This window comes from Rutidosis leptorrhynchoides, chromosome 4 (genome assembly GCF_046630445.1).
Source record: "Rutidosis leptorrhynchoides isolate AG116_Rl617_1_P2 chromosome 4, CSIRO_AGI_Rlap_v1, whole genome shotgun sequence".
Taxonomy (NCBI): Eukaryota; Viridiplantae; Streptophyta; class Magnoliopsida; order Asterales; family Asteraceae; genus Rutidosis; species Rutidosis leptorrhynchoides.
The window spans coordinates 627064322-627088604 of NC_092336.1; the positions used below are offsets into that span (position 1 = coordinate 627064322).

The following is a 24283-nucleotide window of genomic DNA, read 5'->3' on the forward strand; positions in this document are numbered from 1 at the left end:
AGGCATTCATCAGCATGTAACCCTAGGTGCTGATCAATACCATCACCTAAATTCATTTGCACCTGATTTTTGGGTATCTTGTAACCTAAATCCTTACACCTTTTTGTTGTAATCCAAAAACCTGACCAAAAATCAGCATACATCACAGAATCAAAAATAATCATGTTTATGATAATCCGTTGGACAAGGATGTCCTTCCTAACACTTCTTGCGAGCACATCAGTTTTTCCATAAAGCATTGTAAATCAAGAAAAACCAAATTGTATATGATAAAGAACACTTCTATTTTAGTAAAAGCAATTAAACAAAATAGTTGAATTCAAGTCAAAGCGTTATAATCTTATCTACACAAAGTAGTGTGATTTTTATGGACGATAATGTAGTTCTAATGAGGCTAATAGATAAAGTTGAAATAATTATACAAACCTCTTCAACATGTTGGGCATCTTCAATTATACAAACCTTCGACTGAGACGCTTGTCCTTTTGTCGGTCATAGTTCTTGAAACCAATTATGGAGCTCGATAGTCTAAGGTTACAGTTGTTTTCTTTAGCATCAGTGGTAAAGTGAGCAATTGCCCCTCTAAGAGGCTCACTATGAGTTTACTGTCAAATCAAAATTACTCATTTATCAAACAAAAATCTAACTTACCATAGCAACTAAGATATTTAAAAAATGTATATAAATTAACCCGATACTAATAAACATTTTTACATATACCTCAATACTAAAACATACATACATCCAGAACGTATCTCATAAGAATTAACATTGTTACATAATCTTGTTTATGAAAGTCCAAAACATTGTAATACTATATAAAAATAGGCCAAAAAATACAATACCTAAATCTTACTTATAACCTTTAAAGTTAACAGAATTTATACACATACCTCATGATGGATAAGCTTAGTTGTGTTCAAATTCATTTATGCATATATATACACAAAAAAACAGAGTACAAATTATGCTATACATAAAAAAAAAACATGTATAAAATATTGAACTTACATGTCTAAGAAGGAGAAAAGGAAGATTTGATTAAATGATTTACACATTTATTTTTTATTGAACCAATCATACCGTCATCCGCTCACAAAATTTACCATAGACTGAAATTCAAGAACTTCTTGACAGTTTTATAATTTAAATGGTTTATAAGAACCTAAGGAAAGCCAAAATGTGCAAGGCAATTGATATTCATATGAAACTTCACAAAATTGTTGTTACAAAATTGTGATTACCTAAATCTCAGGTTCAATACTTGAATGGTATAGAAATTTATATAACAAATCCGGTGAGTTTTAACCTATTTGATCCATTTCTTGATATTCTTTGTTAGGTAAATTTACCATATTCCATACATTAAATTAACAATATTATCAGATTCGTGAAATAACTGACTTTTGCAAAAAAATAAAAAAATAAAAAATAAAAATAAAAAACCGTATATTGAAAACGCTGAATTAAACTTGAGAATGGTGTGTAAATATTACCTTCTTTCCACGAATAACAGCTAATGGCTCACCTTGGATCACCATGTACTTTGCAGTTTGCACCAGCAATAAATAAACCAGTTGGGGCAAGATTACCCGAATCATTGAATTCATTAATAATAGCATTGATCTCATCAGGTTTAAATCACGCAAAAAAAATATTTGGAGGAACAAAAGCAACATATGAAACATATCGAATCAATGTATATTATTTAGCAAACATATAAACTGCTGAAATTAACCAACTTACATAACATCAAAACGTGAAATGAGCACATGATTCTGTATAGGGGCATAACAATAACATTAAATTTATGTAGGGTTAACAATATGTCGCGTTATGTACGTACGGTTAAATTGAAAATGTATATTAATTTCTAAAAAAAGGCTTTTTCTTATAGTTTCCTTATTAGAGAAACAGACCTGAGGAAAGGAAGAGCTCTTAGCCCAAACGATACCATCGGTACCAAAGATAGCGGCATAGGAAAGATGCTGACTGCTTCCATCGATGTCACACATGAAATGGTCATCAACGTAAGTTTGCCACGACATTTTCAAACAGTTTTGTTTATGTTTTGGGCAATGAGTCATAGGCGCAATAGTCTTTGTTCTAAATACACAGTAGACTATGCTTAATTGTATATAATAATCAATGGGCAATAGCCATTAGCGTCATATGCGCTATACACGCGTCATATAAGCAATACACACGTCATATAAGCAATACACTCACTGCTATGTTATATTTCTCTTAAGTGTTTATGACGTTAAGTGATCTCAGTTACATACTTAACATATACATTATCACATTTGCGGAAGTTTATACTACACATTAATTTCATCAAATGACCTATAAAGTATTTATCTTTAAGATAAATTACCTTGTATTAAGTCTACAAGACATGAAAAGGTTGAAAATTATTACTGTACTTACTATGTAGATAGCTCTTTTCAAAGGTTTTCGTAGTGTAGTATAAGCATCGATAACCCTAGCAGACTGTTCAGCAGCATACTCTCTTTCTTCCTGCATAATTTAAACAACAACAACCAGAACGTAAACTGATCAAAAAACAAAATTGTAAGATAAAACCTTGTCATTTAGTCATAATCAAAATAAAAAAGAAGTTATTAACTTATCAAAAACAAAATTGTAAAATAAAAGCTTCACATACCCCTAATTTTGTGTGAACCAAATCTGGATGCAGCTTTTTTTGCCAACTTTTATAAGTTCCTTCCAAACTTCCATCATGAATATCAAACTTCCTCTCTCTGTCATATTAAACTTGGTAACTATATCAATTTCATTAATATTAAAATGAATTGTAATCAAAATTTCAAATGACAAAAAGCAAAACCATAACAAACGGTCAGAGAGTAAGGTTTATATATAAAACACTTACAAACCAAAAATCTTGAAATAATCAGTTCAATGATCAGCAGGTTGAATGCTTCCACAAGTTCACAAATCAAGAACAACTTTTGATTATTACAATTCCAGCAGCTGCTGTTGGTTCCATTAGAAGACAATGAAGAACACAAATTTGAATTCCATAGGAAGTGTATTTGAGGGTTTATAGAAACAAATAAAAATAAAAGTTAAAATATAGTTTGCTGAGATCCTACTTTTAATGAAAATTGAATGCTTGCTTCAAACATTGATGGATCATGTAATGTAGCAACAAATGCGGCTACCTGGAAACTACAATAACTCCCATTTTACTTCCATCTTTTCCCTCACTTGCACCAATAGATTCACTACCTTTATCTGTACAAAGTCAAACAAACATTTCAATGAAGCGATCGGTAACGATTGTTCAAATTTTCAACTGCAATCAGCTTCCAGTTAACTCCACCATACAATATTTCAAATTGTGAATCACATCAAAACGCTAAACTAAACAGGACTCTCAAACTGATAACTACCACTTATCATTGAAGTGATTACCAATGATTCACAATTCATTTTAAATTCAACAAAACTAAAATCGTACTAAGGCATTTCATCAAACACTTGATGAGCACTCCATGAACCACCTGCTATCGATCACAGAATTTGTATAACCAGAAAACATATATCTTCACAATTGATTTTGAAGAATTCTAGGTTTTATATTCATGAAACATGAATTTTTTTTTCAATGAATCACATACAATATAATAATGTACCTTTATAACCAAGAATCGACCATTGTGAGATGAAGAGCGTATAGGTAAATGTAACCGGATCCATAGCTAGAAGAACTAAAGAATTATAGTGATATTAGCCGTATAGGTTTAGAACTATACACATAAATCTGATATTTAAAAAAATGGTTACTTACATTATTGGTTTCACATAATTGTTTGATTCATCCACACTCAAATCTGTTGATCGCCTTTTACATCACCTATCACGATTAACATGATAAGACCTTCTGCGACTCACATGATCAAACCTTCCGAAGGCGCTCGATTTTCTGATTCATACAACACTCTGTGATTGTAATGACGGTCTGATTCATACAACAGTTTGTGATCGAATAACAAAATCTTTTGAGATCTAAATTCCGCCATCTATTTGTATTCGGCTAACGAATTCGATGAGAATACGGGGAGGATAGATACTCCGTAGTAATTATTTATGTATGATTAGGGTAAAATGGAGGTTGAATTGTGTTGTCGGTAGATATTTATGAATTAGGGTTCATGAGATGGGCATAGTAGAAGAACGATGGGGAATTCTAGTGCGTGTTGTTTTTTCTTCAAAGACATTAGAGATGCTAACGTGGATTAATTAGTGATAATTGTAATTAACTAAGTAATTTACACCTCAGCAATCCTTATTAAGATGTAACTAGTTGTGGAGCCCTCGCTTCGCGCCGGGGGCTCCGTTTTGAATGCGAGTTAAAAAAAAGTGTTGATCTATTTTGTAAAAAAAAAAATTCGACATCTAACATTGAAGGGTTATTCCTTTGTGAAAGTTGCTTCTTTTAGCGTTCGGTTTTTTTTTTAGTTGATCTATTTTGTAAAAAAGAATATTTTTCGATATCTTTTGGTAGCATTGAAGGGTTGTTCCTTTTATGAAAGTTGTTTTTTTATCGTTTGAGAAAAAAAAAAGTAGCACAGTAGTAGCGTAGTGAGTGTTATTATTCAATATTTTTAATGTTAGTGATGGGATAAATAATATTTTAGAATATAGGTATAAAATGGGGGGGTTTGATTTATATTTTAATGAAAGTTAGGGGGTTGGGTGTGTGAAAAATGAAATATTAAATAGTACTATAAAATGAGGGGGTTCGATTTGTATATTAATGAAAGTTGGGGGTTGAGTGTGTGAAAAATGAAATATTAAATAGTACTATTCATAACTAATAAAGACAAATTTTGTCTATTAGTTATACTAGTGTTCGAGCTCTCGCTTCGCGGCGGGGGTTCGGTTTTCAATGTATTTTATTGCGTTTAGTTTGTAAAATCATTTTGTGGTTAACGATGATGTCGTTGAAGCGCAACTCGAGTCGAACTAAAAAGTATAACCCGTGAAAGATTTAAATGTTATTTTAAACTAACAATATATGTGCATCTTCGCGTTTCGCATGGAATTGTCGACTTTTAAAAATTTAACGGAGAATTAACGTGTATGAAAAGTACCCCAAATATTTAGCGTTTTTTAAAAAGCGTCCGTTTTGTGTATAGCTAGTGACATTGTGTTCCTAAAATTATTTCGAGTTTAACGATGGTGGCGGAAAAATTTAACTCGTTGCGAGCGCGAAGATATGGCCCGTTGAATATTTGGGTGGAGTTTGTGTAAGATTTTTTATGAGAATGAGTATTTGACACTTTATCCCCCTGTTTGGGGGGTGGGTTTGATTTTTGGGTAAAGTGTGTGGGTTTTGTTGTTCAATTTGGAAAGAAAAAAAAAATGAAAAGTCGAAAGTACCCCTGGGTACTATTCATTTTTCCTATGTCTTTTAGATATAGACTAGTGTTCGAACCCTCGCTTCGCGCCGGGGTTCGGTTTTCAATGTATTTTATTGCGTTTAGTTTGTAAAATTATTTCGTGGCTAACGATGATGTCGTTGAAACGCAACTCGAGTCGAACTAAATGGTATAATCTGTGAAAGATTTAAATGTTATTTTAAATTAACAATATATGTGCATCTCCGCGTTTCGCTATGGAATTGTCGGCTTTTAAAAATTTAACGCAAAATCAACGTGTATGAAAAGTACCTCAAATATTTAGCGTTTTCTAAAAAGCGTTCGTTTTGCGTATAGTTAGTGACATTGTGTTCCTAAAATTATTTCGAGTTTAACGATGGTGTCGGAAAAATTTAACTCTGAAGATATGGCCCGTTGAATATTCGGGTGGAGTTTATTTAAGATTTGTTATGAAAATGAGTATTTGACACCTGTACCCCCTATTTGGGGGGGTCGATTTTAATATTTGAACAAACTATGAGGGTTTTCTTTGGAAAAAAAGGTGGGAAAAGAGGAAAAAAAGTGAAAGGACGAAAACACCATTGATTACTATTCATCATTTTTTGTCTATCAGGTAGTATATAATTTATGTGGTCGATTTATAATGAGTGAGAAGTTTAATGGCCAAAGTTTAAAATGTGGAAAATTGATGGTAAGTTTTTAAAAGGTATAAAGTTAAGTATTATATAGTTTGGGGTTAAAATGGTAAAAATCAAAAGATTGGGGGGTTTGATGTGGTCGATTTATAATGAGTGAGAAGTTTAATGGCCAAAGTTTAAAATGTGGAAAATTGATGGTAAGTTTTTAAAAGGTATAAAGTTAAGTATTATATAGTTTGGGGTTAAAATGGTAAAAATCAAAAGATTTGGGGGTCTGAGAAACTTGTGAGGTGAGCTATTCACTTGTTCTTTGCCTTTTAGACATATAGATAATGATTGATGGTAAGTTTTTAAAAGGTATAAAGTTAAGTATTATATAGTTTGGGGTTAAAATGGTAAAAATCAAAAGATTGTGGGGCTTGTGAAACTTGTGAGGTGAACTATTCACTTGTTCTTTGCCTTTTAGATATATAGATATAATATAATTAGGGAGTGACACATAGGATTAACTTTCACGATTTTTTTTTTTTTTTTTTGAAAAGCAAAATTAATTATTATTAATAAAGGAGTTACAGGGCCCTAAATATATCTATACAATATTGAAACGGAAATACAATTATAGGAGGCTATTATATTACAAGTAAACCAAACGAAGACCATAAAAACTAAAGAGGGAATAAGAACTTGAAGAAACAAGCCGGAATAGAGAGGATAACAGTGACGATCTAGCGCCTACAAAGTTACACAAACTATCCCGATTAATCAAACCCTCAATAGAAGAAATGGAATCCGTGGCTGCATATGGTAGTAGTCGGAAGATTAGCCAATCCCAACACGGTGTGTGGTATCCACGACAAAGAAGGAGGGGTTGATGAGCCATTGGTGCCACTCGATTGTTTTCTTTTTGTAAGATCTTTTGGAAATCCAGCTAAAACTTTGTGTTTGTATTTCAGATAAGATCGAGGCCGGGGACCACGTTTTTTTGGAGAAAACTTTCAAATTCCTATGTTTCCAGATTATGTAGCATGTAATCCATTTGGTTGCTTGATAAATTGAGGATCCGGGGATGTTGTGAGCGAATGGCTGATTGTTGATGATGGCTTCGTTAAGATTGGATATTAGAGAAACATCTTGGGCCCACCAATCAAGAACAAGTTTCCATAAGAGTGCCGAATTGGGGCACGAACACAGGATATGTTCGGTGGTTTCAACTTCCAATTCGCACAAAGGGCATAAAGTGGAATCGAGATCAATGCCCCTTTTGTCTATTTCAAATCTGACCGGGATCTTGTTTTGTATGGCTCTCCATATAAAGATATATACTTTTTGCGGTAGGAGTTTGTTACGGGGCGTTGACAAGCTTAACGCGTTATTACCAAACCGAAGGGAGTTGATCAGAGATGCCAAGGACTTGGTAGTGAATATCCCTGTGGAGTCTAAATTGTATTTCCAGGAATGTTGTTTATCGGATAACGAAACAGAAGATACTATGCTATTTAATTCTGTGATTTCGTTTGTGGCCCGACTAGTTGGGTCCCTTGTCCAGCTCCAGTTACCATAAGAAAGTCCATTGCGGTGTGTAATTCTTTCAGCGATCGAGGCATCTTTGTTTGTTTCAAGCATGTATAATCTGTGGAAAAGTGTGCTAAATCGTTCAGAGCCGAACCAAATGTCATTCCAAAATTTGATAGAAACACCATTCCCGAGACATTTTGTGATGGAGGAAGAGAATGAGGCGCCCGTGCTATCCGCTATTTTTCCAGCTTTAATGATTTCTTTCCAAACCGTGCGACCTGAAATATTCCTGCAAGAAACGTTAGATTCCAACCCCCCTCCCCCCCCATAAATACTAGTAATAATTTTAACCCAAAGTGCGTTTTTCTCGTTTTTGAAGCGCCACCACCATTTACATAGTAGTGAGATGTTTTTGCTGAAGAGTGAACCCACATTTAACCCTCCTTTATCATAAGGTAGTAAAATTTGATCCCATTTTATCCAATTAATTTGATCCCGTTTTTGACTGCAAGTGGTTTTGATACCATTTGGTTAATAGTTGATCGTCTCACCAAATCAGCACATTTCCTGCCAATAAGAGAAGATGACAAGATGGAGAAGTTAGCACGACTGTATTTGAAGGAAGTCGTCTCCAGACATGGAATACCAATCTAAATTATCTCTGATAGGGATGGCAGATTTATTTCAAGATTCTGGCAGACATTACAGCAAGCATTAGGAACTCGTCTAGACATGAGTACTGCCTATCATCCACAAACTGATGGGCAGAGCGAAAGGACGATACAAACGCTTGAAGACATGCTACGAGCATGTGTTATTGATTTCGGAAACAGTTGGGATCGACATCTACCGTTAGCATAATTTTCCTACAACAACAGCTACCATTCAAGCATTGAGATGGCGCCGTTTGAAGCACTTTATGGTAGAAAGTGCAGGTCTCCGATTTGTTGGAGTGAAGTGGGGGATAGACAGATTACGGGTCCGGAGATTATACAAGAAACTACCGAGAAGATCATCCAAATTCAACAACGGTTGAAAACCTCCCAAAGTTGACAAAAGAGCTACGCTGACATTAAAAGAAAAGATATAGAATTTGAAATTGGAGAGATGGTCATGCTTAAAGTTGCACCTTGGAAAGGCGTTGTTCGATTTGGTAAACGAGGGAAATTAAATCCAAGGTATATTGGACCATTCAAGATTATTGATCGTGTCGGACCAGTAGCTTACCGACTTGAGTTACCTCAACAACTCGCGGCTGTACATAACACTTTCCACATCTCGAATTTGAAGAAATGTTTTGCTAAAGAAGATCTCACTATTCCGTTAGATGAAATCCAAATCAACGAAAAACTCCAATTCATCGAAGAACCCGTCGAAATAATGGATCGTGAGGTTAAAAGACTTAAGCAAAACAAGATACCAATTGTTAAGGTTCGATGGAATGCTCGTAGAGGACCCGAGTTCACCTGGGAGCGTGAAGATCAGATGAAGAAGAAATACCCACATCTATTTCTAGAAGATTCGTCAACACCTTCAACAGCTTAAAATTTCGGGACGAAATTTATTTAACGGGTAGGTACTGTAGTGACCCGAACTTTTCCATGTTTATATATATTAATTGAGATTGATATTTACATGATTAAATGTTTTCAACATGTTAAGCAATCAAACTTGTTAAGACTTGATTAATTGAAATATGTTTCATATAGACAATTGACCACCCAAGTTGACCGGTGATTCACGAACGTTAAAACTTGTAAAAACTATATGATGACATATATATGGATATATATATAGTTAACATGATACTATGATAAGTAAACATATCATTAAGTATATTAATAATGAACTACATATGTAAAAACAAGACTACTAACTTAATGATTTTTAAACGAGACATATATGTAACGATTATCGTTGTAAAGACATTTAATGTATATATATCATATTAAGAGATATTCATACATGATAATATCATTATAATATAATAATTTAAAATCTCATTTGATATTATAAACATTGGGTTAAAAACATTTAACAAGATCGTTAACCTAAAGGTTTCAAAACAACACTTACATGTAACGACTAACGATGACTTAACGACTCAGTTAAAATGTATATACATGTAGTGTTTTAATATGTATTTATACACTTTTGAAAGACTTCAATACACTTATCAAAATACTTCTACTTAACAAAAATGCTTACAATTACATCCTCGTTCAGTTTCATCAACAATTCTACTCGTATGCACCCGTATTCGTACTCGTACAATACACAGCTTTTAGATGTATGTACTATTGGTATATACACTCCAATGATCAGCTCTTAGCAGCCCATGTGAGTCACCTAACACATGTGGGAACCATCATTTGGCAACTAGCATGAAATATCTCATAAAATTACAAAAATATGAGTAATCATTCATGACTTATTTACATGAAAACAAAATTACATATCCTTTATATCTAATCCATACACCAACGACCAAAAACACCTACAAACACTTTCATTCTTCAATTTTCTTCATCTAATTGATCTCTCTCAAGTTCTATCTTCAAGTTCTAAGTGTTCTTCATATATTCTACAAGTTCTAGTTACATAAAATCAAGAATACTTTCAAGTTTGCTAGCTCACTTCCAATCTTGTAAGGTGATCATCCAACCTCAAGAAATCTTTGTTTCTTACAGTAGGTTATCATTCTAATACAAGGTAATAATCATATTCAAACTTTGGTTCAATTTCTATAACTATAACAATCTTATTTCAAGTGATGATCTTACTTGTCATGATTCTGCTTCAAGAACTTCGAGCTATCCAAGGATCCTTTGAAGCTAGATCCATTTTTCTCTTTTCCAGTAGGTTTATCCAAGGAACTTAAGGTAGTAATGATGTTCATAACATCATTCGATTCATACATATAAAGCTATCTTATTCGAAGGTTTAAACTTGTAATCACTAGAACATAGTTTAGTTAATTCTAAACTTGTTGGCAAACAAAAGTTAATCCTTCTAACTTGACTTTTAAAATCAACTAAACACATGTTCTATATCTATATGATATGCTAACTTAATGATTTAAAACCCGGAAACACGAAAAACACCGTAAAACCGGATTTACGCCGTCGTAGTAACACCGCGGGCTGTTTTGGGTTAGTTAATTAAAAACTATGATAAACTTTGATTTAAAAGTTGTTATTCTGAGAAAATTATTGTTATTATGAACATGAAACTATATCCAAAAATTATGGTTAAACTCAAAGTGGAAGTATGTTTTCTAAAATGGTCATCTAGACGTCGTTCTTTCGACTGAAATGACTACCTTTACAAAAACGACTTGTAACTTATTTTTCCGACTATAAACCTATACTTTTTCTGTTTAGATTCATAAAATAGAGTTCAATATGAAACCATAGCAATTTGATTCACTCAAAACGGATTTAAAATGAAGAAGTTATGGGTAAAACAAGATTGGATAATTTTTCTCATTTTAGCTACGTGAAAATTGGTAACAAATCTATTCCAACCATAACTTAATAAACTTGTATTGTATATTATGTAATCTTGAGATACCATAGACACGTATACAATGTTTCGACCTATCATGTCGACACATCTATATATATTTCGGAACAACCATAGACACTCTATATGTGAATGTTGGAGTTAGCTATACAGGGTTGAGGTTGATTCCAAAATATATATAGTTTGAGTTGTGATCAATACTGAGATACGTATACACTGGGTCGTGGATTGATTCAAGATAATATTTATCGATTTATTTCTGTACATCTAACTGTGGACAACTAGTTGTAGGTTACTAACGAGGACAGCTGACTTAATAAACTTAAAACATCAAAATATATTAAAAGTGTTGTAAATATATTTTGAACATACTTTGATATATATGTATATATTGTTATAGGTTCGTGAATCAACCAGTGGCCAAGTCTTACTTCCCGACGAAGTAAAAATCTGTGAAAGTGAGTTATAGTCCCACTTTTAAAATCTAATATTTTTGGGATGAGAATACATGCAAGTTTTATAAATGATTTACAAAATAGACACAAGTACGTGAAACTACATTCTATGGTTGAATTATCGAAATCGAATATGCCCCTTTTTATTAAGTCTGGTAATCTAAGAATTAGGGAACAGACACCCTAATTGACGCGAATCCTAAAGATAGATCTATTGGGCCTAACAAACCCCATCCAAAGTACCGGATGCTTTAGTACTTCGAAATCTATATCATATCCGAAGGGTGTCCCGGAATGATGGGGATATTCTTATATATGCATCTTGTTAATGTCGGTTACCAGGTGTTCACCATATGAATAATTTTTATCTCTATGTATGGGATGTGTATTGAAATATGAAATCTTGTGGTCTATTGTTACGTTTTGATATATATAGGTTAAACCTATAACTCACTAACATTTTTGTTAACGTTTAAAGCATGTTTATTTTCAGGTGAATATTAAGAGCTTCCGTTGTTGCATACTAAAATAAAGACAAGATTTGGAGTCCATGTTTGTATGATATTGTGTAAAAACTGCATTCAAGAAACTGATTTCGATGTAACATATTTGTATTGTAAACCATTATGTAATGGTCGTGTGTAAACAGGATATTTTAGATTATCATTATTTGATAATCTACGTAAAGCTTTTTAAACCTTTATTTATGAAATAAAGGTTATGGTTAGTTTTAAAAATGAATGCAGTCTTTGAAAAACGTCTCATATAGAGGTCAAAACCTCGCAACGAAATCAATTAATATGGAACGTTTTTAATCAATAAGAACGGGACATTTCAGTTGGTATCAGAGCATTGGTCTTAGAGAACCAGAATTTTGCATTAGTGTGTCTTATCGAGTTTGTTAGGATGCATTAGTGAGTCTGGACTTCGACCGTGTTTACTTGAAAAATGATTGCTTAACAAATTTTGTTGGAAACTATATATTTTTAACATGTGAATATTATGTGATATATTAATCTCTTAACGCGTTGATATTATGTGATAGATGTCTATCTCTAGAACAAGTCCCATTGACTCACCTAATAATAATGAAGAGTCAAATGTAAATTGGAATGATTCGTGGACTGATTCACAAGTTCCCGAAGAAGAACCGGAAGAAGAGTCGGAACCAGAAGAAGAATCGGAACCGGAAAAAGAATCGGAACCGGATGAAGAAATAGAACCGGTGGGGGAAATAATAAAACGGTTAAGTAAAAGAAAATCCTCAACCAACCGACCAAGGTTAATTATGGTCAATGGTATTTCCGCTAAGGAAGCAAAATATTGGGAGGATTACCAATTCTCCGATGAATCGGATTTCGACGAGAATTCCGATGATGTTATAGAAATTACCCCAACTGAATTTAAAAAGGTAAAAGAAAATAATAAGGGAAAGGGCATAAAAATAGAGAAATCTAATTCCAACCCCGATGAACTTTATATGTATCGTCAACCCCCGAAGTCCTTAAGTTGTAATAATGACCCGAGAACCTCTAAACCACCAGGTTTTTCTAAACCAATGTGGATAACGACGGCTCGTATTAGGGGAACATCATATATCCCTAGAAACTTGGCAAAACGAACCAAAACCGAAGAAGAAGAAACAAGCGAGTCGGAATAAGATAGTTGTATTCGTGTGGTGTAATATATGTAATATAGTGTGCTTATGCTTTATGATATATGTAAAAATTGCTTGTATTAATAAGTATTTTTTTTATGAATCTAACTCTTGTCTATTTTACAGTATAAAAACACAAAATGGATAGACAACCCAATATTTTAAGAGACCTACCCGGAGACATGATTGATGAAATCTTGTCTAGAGTCGGTCAGAATTCTTCGGCACAACTATTTAAGGCGAGATCAGTTTGTAAGACATTCGAAGAACGTTCCAAGAATGCCTTGGTTTATAAAAGGCTTTCGTTCGAAAGATGGGGGATATCACATTGGGAAATCCATAAGTTACGATGTGTTTACTTTGACGCATATATTGCGGGGAACCCAAATGCTATTTTACGCAATGGGTTAAGAAATTATTTTGACTCAATATATCCGAATATTGGACTTCGTGATTTAGAAAAAGCGGCTAACATGCAACATAAAGAAGCATGTTATGCTTACGGATTAGTAATGTTCGCTTCTCACCAAAGTGAGAACAAGAACATCGGCCTACAACTATTAAACAAAACGTTCCCACAAGTGACGGAGTCGGTAATTAGGGTAAGAAATGAGGTTTTTAGATTGTTACGGGACTGTTGGTCATTACGTAACCTTCGTCCTTTTGACGACGTTACAACACGCTGTCTTATCAACGGCCATAACGGTTATGTTCCACAAGACCAAGGATGGGAAGTAGTCCTAGTAAAACCAGAATGCATGACTTGTTTCTGGACGTATGAATTACGTGTCTTTATTGCCTTTGCTGAACGACTTGTGTACTAGCTAGAATTATCTTCACAACTATCTTGTATCAAAGTTATTGTGTGCTATATTTCATGCTTTATGTAAATAAGCGGTATTGTAAGTTTGTAAAATATTGTATAAAAGTTTGAACGCGAAATATTATTATAATCAGTTTTTCATATAGAATTGTAGTAGTTGAATTGTATATTAGCTACTAAGTATGAACTTAACGGGTAGGTACTACCCGAATTTAAACTTATAAAATGCTAATATGAAGAAAAAGCTTTTATAAATGAGTTCATATTATGCTACGAAATACTATTAACTACTCTTAATATTCTGTATGATTAACTTGTTCCATTTGACTATTTTGAAGGAAATTGCACCGACTACTCGACACACCGTGAATATGAATGAAGAGGAATTCCGTACTTTTCTAGCTTCAAACATAGCCACAGTACAGGCTGCGCTACATACCAACAATAACCTTGGATCTAGCAGTACAGGAAATCGTGTAGGATGCACCTACAAAGAATTCACTGCCTGCAAACCTTTGGAATTTGATGGAACCGAAGGACCGATCGGATTGAAACGGTGGACCGAGAAGGTCGAATCGGTGTTTGCCATAAGTAAGTGTACTGAAGAGGACAAAGTAAAGTACGCTACGCATACCTTCACAGGTTCTGCGTTAACATGGTGGAATACCTATCTAGAGCAAGTGGGACAAGACGATGCGTACGCACTACCGTGGTCAGCATTCAAGCACTTGATGAACGAGAAGTACCGTCCCAGAACCGAGGTCAATAAGCTCAAGACAGAACTTAGAGGGTTACGAACCCAAGGATTTGATATTACCACGTACGAAAGACGATTCACAGAATTGTGCCTATTGTGTCCGGGAGCATTTGAAGATGAGGAAGAGAAGATCGACGCGTTTGTGAAAGGATTACCGGAAAGAATCCAAGAAGATATAAGTTCACACGAGCCCGCCTCCATACAACAGGCATGTAGAATGGCTCACAAACTAGTGAACCAGATTGAAGAAAGAATTAAAGAACAGACTGCTGAAGAGGCCAATGTAAAGCAAGTCAAAAGAAAGTGGGAGGAAAACGGTGATAAGAATCACCAATACAACAACAACAGCAATTACAACAATAATCGCAACAATTATCCCAACAATCGTAACATCAATCGCAACTACAACAAACGGCCCAACAACAACAACAACAACAGCAACTACAACTATCATCCCAACAACAATAATAACCGCAACAACAACAACAATCAGAAGCAGCTATGCCAAAGGTGTGAAAAGTATCACTCGGGGTTCTGCACCAAATTTTGCAACAAGTGTAAAAGAAATGGTCATAGCGCATCGAAGTGTGAGGTCTACGGACCAGGGGTTAATAGAACGAAAGGAACAAATGGTGTCGGAACGAGTAATGGCGGAGCAAGTAGTGTCGGAGCAAGTTATGCCAATGTAGTTTGTTATAAATGTGGAAAACCGGGCCACATTATTAGATATTGCCCGAACCAGGAGAACACGAATGGACAAGGCCGCGGAAGAGTTTTCAATATTAATGCGGCAGAGGCACAGGAAGACCCGGAGCTTGTTACGGGTACGTTTCTTATTGACAATAAACCTGCTTACGTTTTATTTGATTCGGGTGCGGATAGAAGCTATATGAGTAGAGATTTTTGTGCTAAATTAAGTTGTCCATTGACGCCTTTGGATAGTAAATTTTTACTCGAATTAGCAAATGGTAAATTAATTTCAGCAGATAATATATGTCGGAATCGAGAAATTAAACTGGTTAGCGAAACATTTAAGATTGATTTGATACCAGTAGAGTTAGGGAGTTTTGATGTGATAATCGGTATGGACTGGTTGAAAGAAGTGAAAGCAGAGATCGTTTGTTACAAAAATGCAATTCGCATTATACGAGAAAAAGGAAAACCCTTAATGGTGTACGGAGAAAAGGGCAACACGAAGCTACATCTTATTAATTTGAAGGCACAAAAACTAATAAGAAAAGGTTGCTATGCTGTTCTAGCACACGTCGAGAAAGTACAAACTGAAGAAAAGAGCATCAATGATGTTCCCGTCGCAAAAGAATTTCCCGATGTATTTCCGAAAGAATTACCGGGATTACCCCCACATCGATCCGTTGAATTTCAAATAGATCTTGTACCAGGAGCTGCACCAATAGCTCGTGCTCCTTACAGACTCGCACCCAGTGAGATGAAAGAACTGCAAAGCCAATTACAAGAACTTTTAGAGCGTGGTTTCATTCGACCAAGCACATCACCGTGGGGAGCTCCTGTTTTGTTTGTCAAGAAGAAAGATGGTACATTCAGGTTGTGTATCGACTACCGAGAGTTGAACAAACTTACCATCAAGAACCGCTACCCACTACCGAGAATCGACGACTTATTTGATCAACTACAAGGCTCGTCTGTTTATTCAAAGATTGACTTACGTTCTGGGTATCATCAAATGCGGGTGAAAGAAGATGATATTCCAAAGACTGCTTTCAGAACACGTTACGGTCATTACGAGTTTATGGTCATGCCGTTTGGTTTAACTAATGCACCGGCTGTGTTCATGGACCTTATGAACCGAGTGTGTGGACCATACCTTGACAAATTTGTCATTGTTTTCATTGATGACATACTTATTTACTCAAAGAATGACCAAGAACACGGTGAACATTTGAGAAAGGTGTTAGAAGTATTGAGGAAGGAAGAATTGTACGCTAAGTTTTCAAAATGTGCATTTTGGTTGGAAGAAGTTCAATTCCTCGGTCACATAGTGAACAAAGAAGGTATTAAGGTGGACCCGGCAAAGATAGAAACTGTTGAAAAGTGGGAAACCCCGAAAACTCCAAAACACATACGCCGGTTTTTAGGACTAGCTGGTTACTACAGAAGGTTCATCCAAGACTTTTCCAGAATAGCAAAACCCTTGACTGCATTAACGCATAAAGGGAAGAAATTTGAATGGAATGATGAACAAGAGAAAGCGTTTCAGTTATTGAAGAAAAAGCTAACTACGGCACCTATATTGTCATTGCCTGAAGGGAATGATGATTTTGTGATTTATTGTGACGCATCAAAGCAAGGTCTCGGTTGTGTATTAATGCAACGAACGAAGGTGATTGCTTATGCGTCTAGATAATTGAAGATTCACGAGCAAAATTATACGACGCATGATTTAGAATTAGGCGCGGTTGTTTTTGCATTAAAGACTTGGAGGCACTACTTATATGGGGTCAAAAGTATTATATATACCGACCACAAAAGTCTTCAACACATATTTAATCAGAAACAACTGAATATGAGGCAGCGTAGGTGGATTTTATTGTTGAATGATTACGACTTTGAGATTCGTTACCACCCGGGGAAGGCAAATGTGGTAGCCGATGCCTTGAGCAGGAAGGACAGAGAACCCATTCGAGTAAAATCTATGAATATAATGATTCATAATAACCTTACTACTCAAATAAAGGAGGCGCAACAAGGAGTTTTAAAAGAGGAAAATTTAAAGGATGAAATACCCAAAGGATCGGAGAAGCATCTTAATATCCGGGAAGACGGAACCCGGTATAGGGCTGAAAGGATTTGGGTACCAAAATTTGGAGATATGAGAGAAATGGTACTTAGAGAAGCTCATAAAACCAGATACTCAATACATCCTGGAACGGGAAAGATGTACAAGGATCTCAAGAAACATTTTTGGTGGCCGGGTATGAAAGCCAATGTTGCTAAATACGTAGGAGAATGTTTGACGTGTTCTAAGGTCAAAGCTGAGCATCAGAAACCATCAGGTCTACTTCAACAACCCGAAATCCCGGAATGGAAATGGGAAAACATTACCATGGATTTCATCACTAAATTGCCAAGGACTGCAAGTGGTTTTGATACCATTTGGGTAATAGTTGATCGTCTCACCAAATCAGCACATTTCCTGCCAATAAGAGAAGATGACAAGATGGAGAAGTTAGCACGACTGTATTTGAAGGAAGTCGTCTCCAGACATGGAATACCAATCTCTATTATCTCTGATAGGGATGGCAGATTTATTTCAAGATTCTGGCAGACATTACAGCAAGCATTAGGAACTCGTCTAGACATGAGTACTGCCTATCATCCACAAACTGATGGGCAGAGCGAAAGGACGATACAAACGCTTGAAGACATGCTACGAGCATGTGTTATTGATTTCGGAAACAGTTGGGATCGACATCTACCGTTAGCATAATTTTCCTACAACAACAGCTACCATTCAAGCATTGAGATGGCGCCGTTTGAAGCACTTTATGGTAGAAAGTGCAGGTCTCCGATTTGTTGGAGTGAAGTGGGGGATAGACAGATTACGGGTCCGGAGATTATACAAGAAACTACCGAGAAGATCATCCAAATTCAACAACGGTTGAAAACCTCCCAAAGTCGACAAAAGAGCTACGCTGACATTAAAAGAAAAGATATAGAATTTGAAATTGGAGAGATGGTCATGCTTAAAGTTGCACCTTGGAAAGGCGTTGTTCGATTTGGTAAACGAGGGAAATTAAATCCAAGGTATATTGGACCATTCAAGATTATTGATCGTGTCGGACCAGTAGCTTACCGACTTGAGTTACCTCAACAACTCGCGGCTGTACATAACACTTTCCACGTCTCGAATTTGAAGAAATGTTTTGCTAAAGAAGATCTCACTATTCCGTTAGATGAAATCCAAATCAACAAAAAACTCCAATTCATCGAAGAACCCGTCGAAATAATGGATCGTGAGGTTAAAAGACTTAAGCAAAACAAGATACCAATTGTTATGGTTCGATGGAATGCTCGTAGAGGACCCGAGTTCACCTGGGAGCGTGAAGATCAGATGAAGAAGAAATACCCACATCTATTTCTAGAAGATTCGTCAACACCTTCAACAGCTTAAAATTTCGGGACGAAATTTATTTAACGGGTAGGTACTGTAGTGACCCGAACTTTTCCATGTTTATATATATTAATTGAGATTGATATTTACATGATTAAATGTTTCCAACATGTTAAGCAATCAAACTTGTTAAGACTTGATTAATTGAAATATGTTTCATATAGACAATTGACCACCCAAGTTGACCGGTGATTCACGAACGTTAAAACTTGTAAAAACTATATGATGACATATATATGGATATATATATAGTTAACATGATACTATGATAAGTAAACATATCATTAAGTATATTAATAATGAACTACATATGTAAAAACAAGACTACTAACTTAATGATTTTTAAACGAGACATATATGTAACGATTATCGTTGTAAAGACATTTAATGTATATATATCATATTAAGAGATATTCATACATGATAATATCATTATAATATAATAATTTAAAATCTCATTTGATATTATAAACATTGGGTTAAAAACATTTAACAAGATCGTTAACCTAAAGGTTTCAAAACAACACTTACATGTAACGACTAACGATGACTTAACGACTCAGTTAAAATGTATATACATGTAGTGTTTTAATATGTATTTATACACTTTTGAAAGACTTCAATACACTTATCAAAATACTTCTACTTAACAAAAATGCTTACAATTACATCCTCGTTCAGTTTCATCAACAATTCTACTCGTATGCACCCGTATTCGTACTCGTACAATACATAGCTTTTAGATGTATGTACTATTGGTATATACACTCCAATGATCAGCTCTTAGCAGCCCATGTGAGTCACCTAACACATGTGGGAACCATCATTTGGCAACTAGCATGAAATATCTCATAAAATTACAAAAATATGAGTAATCATTCATGACTTATTTACATGAAAACAAAATTACATATCCTTTATATCTAATCCATACACCAACGACCAAAAACACCTACAAACACTTTCATTCTTCAATTTTCTTCATCTAATTGATCTCTCTCAAGTTCTATCTTCAAGTTCTAAGTGTTCTTCATATATTCTACAAGTTCTAGTTACATAAAATCAAGAATACTTTCAAGTTTGCTAGCTCACTTCCAATCTTGTAAGGCGATCATCCAACCTCAAGAAATCTTTGTTTTTTACAGTAGGTTATCATTCTAATACAAGGTAATAATCATATTCAAACTTTGGTTCAATTTCTATAACTATAACAATCTTATTTCAAGTGATGATCTTACTTGAACTTGTTTTCGTGTCATGATTCTGCTTCAAGAACTTCGAGCCATCCAAGGATCCTTTGAAGCTAGATCCATTTTTTTCTTTTCCAGTAGGTTTATCCAAGGAACTTAAGGTAGTAATGATGTTCATAACATCATTCGATTCATACATATAAAGCTATCTTATTCGAAGGTTTAAACTTGTAATCACTAGAACATAGTTTAGTTAATTCTAAACTTGTTCGCAAACAAAAGTTAATCCTTCTAACTTGACTTTTAAAATCAACTAAACACATGTTCTATATCTATATGATATGCTAACTTAATGATTTAAAACCTGGAAACACGAAAAACACCGTAAAACCGGATTTACGCCGTCGTAGTAACACCGCGGGCTGTTTTGGGTTAGTTAATTAAAAACTATGATAAACTTTGATTTAAAAGTTGTTATTCTGAGAAAATGATTGTTATTATGAACATGAAACTATATCCAAAAATTATGGTTAAACTCAAAGTGGAAGTATGTTTTCTAAAATGGTCATCTAGACGTCGTTCTTTCGACTGAAATGACTACCTTTACAAAAATGACTTGTAACTTATTTTTCCGACTATAAACCTATACTTTTTCTGTTTAGATTCATAAAATAGAGTTCAATATGAAATCATAGTAATTTGATTCACTCAAAACGGATTTAAAATGAAGAAGTTATGGGTAAAACAAGATTGGATAATTTTTCTCATTTTAGCTACGTGAAAATTGGTAACAAATCTATTCCAACCATAACTTAATAAACTTGTATTGTATATTATGTAATCTTGAGATACCATAGACACGTATACAATGTTTCGACCTATCATGTCGACACATCTATATATATTTCGGAACAACCATAGACACTCTATATGTGAATGTTGGAGTTAGCTATACAGGGTTGAGGTTGATTCCAAAATATATATAGTTTGAGTTGTGATCAATACTGAGATACGTATACACTGGGTCGTGGATTGATTCAAGATAATATTTATCGATTTATTTCTGTACATCTAACTGTGGACAACTAGTTGTAGGTTACTAACGAGGACAGCTGACTTAATAAACTTAAAACATCAAAATATATTAAAAGTGTTGTAAATATATTTTGAACATACTTTGATATATATGTATATATTGTTATAGGTTCGTGAACCAACCAGTGGCCAAGTCTTACTTCCCGACGAAGTAAAAATCTGTGAAAGTGAGTTATAGTCCCACTTTTAAAATCTAATATTTTTGGGATGAGAATACATGCAAGTTTTATAAATGATTTACAAAATAGACACAAGTACGTGAAACTACATTCTATGGTTGAATTATCGAAATCGAATATGCCCCTTTTTATTAAGTCTGGTAATCTAAGAATTAGGGAACAGATACCCTAATTGACGCGAATCCTAAAGATAGATCTATTGGGCCTAACAAACCCCATCCAAAGTACCGGATGCTTTAGTACTTCGAAATCTATATCATATCCGAAGGGTGTCCCGGAATGATGGGGATATTCTTATATATGCATCTTGTTAATGTCGGTTACCAGGTGTTCACCATATGAATGATTTTTATCTCTATGTATGGGATGTGTATTGAAATATGAAATCTTGTGGTCTATTGTTACGTTTTGATATATATAGGTTAAACCTATAACTCACTAACATTTTTGTTGACGTTTAAAGCATGTTTATTCTCAGGTGAATATTAAGAGCTTCCGCTGTTGCATACTAAAATAAAGACAAGATTTGGAGTCCATGTTTGTATGATATTGTGTAAAAACTGCATTCAAGAAACTGATTTCGATGTAACATATTTGTATTGTAAACCATTATGTAATGGTCGTGTGTAAACAGGATATTTTAGATTATCATTATTTGATAATCTACGTAAAGCTTTTTAAACCTTTATTTATGAAATAAAGGTTATGGTTAGTTTTAAAAATGAATGCAGTCTTTGAAAAACGTCTCATATAGAGGTCAAAACCTCGCAACGAAATCAATTAATATGGAACGTTTTTAATCAATAAGAACGGGACATTTCAAATAGCATCCCTGATTTCGTTTTCAAGGAATTCGGATTCTAAAAAGAGGTTGTCTTGCGAGGAGATATAATCTAGGTGAGGTGCATTATCAAGAGGACAGTGGTTGTTAAGATTACTGGATTTAAAGAGATTTTTTAATGAAGATAGGTTTCGTGTTTAATGATGTTTGGATCTTCAATCCAAGTTCCGTTAATCGATAAACCATGAAGATTGTTTTTGCTGTTGCGTTTTTTAATAAAGTTATGAAAATATTTCGAGTTTTCGTCTCCTTCGAGGGCCCATTTAATTCTTGACTTTTGTTTTAACATGTTTGTTTTCTTTTTTTCTTTTTCGAGATGTGAGAATTTATCTTCAAGCCATTTGTTTTTCTCGGATTCGGATAGAGGTCTAGATTCAGCTAGGGCTTCCCATTTGTTAATATTATTTAAATGATCTAGAATTTGAGAATCAAGGTTATCGAGTTGAGCACTATGTTTCTTAAGTTCAGATTTGACGTTTTTAAGCTTATTACGGAAGATACAGTTAGGACGGGTTCCATTTATAGGTAATGACCAGGCTCGAGTGATGATCGAGTCAGCGTCTTTAAGATCAAGCCAAGTGTTAAAGACACGGATAGGTTTGGGACCGGAGTTGAAGTATGTGTTCCTAAGGAGTATGGGGCAGTGGTCGGAGAGATCACGATCGAGGGTTTTAGATGAAATGTTTGGCCATATTTTTAAAATGTCATCAGATACGAGGAATCTATCTAGTTTACTGAATTTCATTCTTTTAATGCAGATTCTGGTGAATTTTTTCCGCCAAGTGGGATGTCTATTAGTCCAAAGTTGTTAATGAAGTTATTAAAGTTAGTGGCCCATTGTTGATTAAACTCACAGTTCATGCGTTCGGAAGCTTTCCTGACTTCGTTGAAGTCACCGAAAATGATGAAAGGGATCGTGAGAGAGTTTACGAGAGAGGATAACTCAGACCAAAGTCTTAGCTTTTTGGATGAGGAATGTGGGCCGTAGACATTTATGAAAGCAATCTTAGCATCATAACCCACCCAAGAACCGCAAATTGCAAGAAAAAATTCACCTTCAATAGTGTGATCGAAGGTGAAATTATTACAGTCCCATATTGTGATGATTCCGCCCGATGCACCAACCGAGTCTTTTTGGACAAATTTGAAGTCGGGGTTTCCCCAGAATGATTCGATGATGTTGTCTTGCGTTTGTTCACTTTTAGTTTCTTGAAGTCCAAGTATTTTCGGTTTTTCTTTGTTGCAAATTCGTTTAAGCCATGTAATTTTACCCATTTGCCCAAGTCCCCGAATGTTAAGAGATATCGTACACATTATAATATGATAATAAAAAACGAAAGAAAAGGAGTGAGATTACCGAGAGTTCCATTGGATACCGATGTTGTTTCCAAAATCATTAGTGTCCATGCTTTTGTCAATTGAGGAACTCGATGAATTTTTGTTGTAGCATCGTCCTGGAATAGTGACAGAAACACGGTTGTGCCCAGAAGTGTTATCCTCGTTTATTGATGGTGTTTTGCTACGTTTTGAGAGTTGTGAGAATCGTAATTTTTGACCGCTTCTTGCTAGGTGTTTGATGTAGAGCATGTTTGATCTAGGTCGGGTTTTTGGATTAGGGAGTGGGACATCGGTAGATATGCGAGACGAGTTGTTGGCCTTCAATATGTCATCTTTAACATTTCTCTTAAATGGATGTTCTTTCTCTTTAGGGATCAATTTGGGTTTAAAACCAGAGATGAGCTTTTGTTTGGTTTTGGGTTTGTTCTTGGTGATGTGGAGAAGGTCATCGAGATTGAAAGGGTCGGAAGATGTGGTATCGGTGTTGGATTGAGGTGGGTCGGGCATAAGGTTTATAGGGGATATAGGGTGAGGTTGTAAAGGTGATTGAATGACATTTGGATTTGTATCAGATATGGGAATGTTACTGTTAATTGTCTCTTGTTCGTCCGAAAGTAGAGAAGAATTGATGGTTGGGCTTGGGCTTGTGGAATGTAAAAGGGGATTATTGGGCTGTGGGGTTAGATCAGTGGGGTTGGGCCCAATTATT

The 24283-nt window shown here is 34.8% G+C and overlaps 3 protein-coding genes and 1 long non-coding RNA gene across 4 annotated transcripts; all 4 read right to left on the bottom strand.

Annotated features, from left to right (window-relative positions):
• Positions 1-2709: 2709 nt before the first annotated feature.
• On the bottom strand, positions 2710-3247 carry LOC139904600 (uncharacterized). Its single transcript, XR_011778904.1, has 3 exons — positions 3120-3247; positions 2897-3000; positions 2710-2765 (listed from the first exon to the last, which is right to left on the bottom strand). It is a non-coding gene; the product is annotated as an uncharacterized lncRNA (long non-coding RNA).
• Positions 3248-6868: 3621 nt separating this feature from the next.
• LOC139843098 (uncharacterized) lies at positions 6869-7672 on the bottom strand. Its single transcript, XM_071833173.1, has one exon. The coding sequence runs from the start codon at positions 7670-7672 to the stop codon at positions 6869-6871; it is 804 nt and encodes a 267-aa protein (XP_071689274.1).
• A 14679-nt stretch (positions 7673-22351) lies between these two features.
• On the bottom strand, positions 22352-22981 carry LOC139843099 (uncharacterized). Its single transcript, XM_071833174.1, has one exon. The coding sequence runs from the start codon at positions 22979-22981 to the stop codon at positions 22352-22354; it is 630 nt and encodes a 209-aa protein (XP_071689275.1).
• LOC139843100 (uncharacterized) lies at positions 22978-23550 on the bottom strand. Its single transcript, XM_071833175.1, has one exon. The coding sequence runs from the start codon at positions 23548-23550 to the stop codon at positions 22978-22980; it is 573 nt and encodes a 190-aa protein (XP_071689276.1).
• Between the last annotated feature and the right edge of the window lie 733 nt (positions 23551-24283).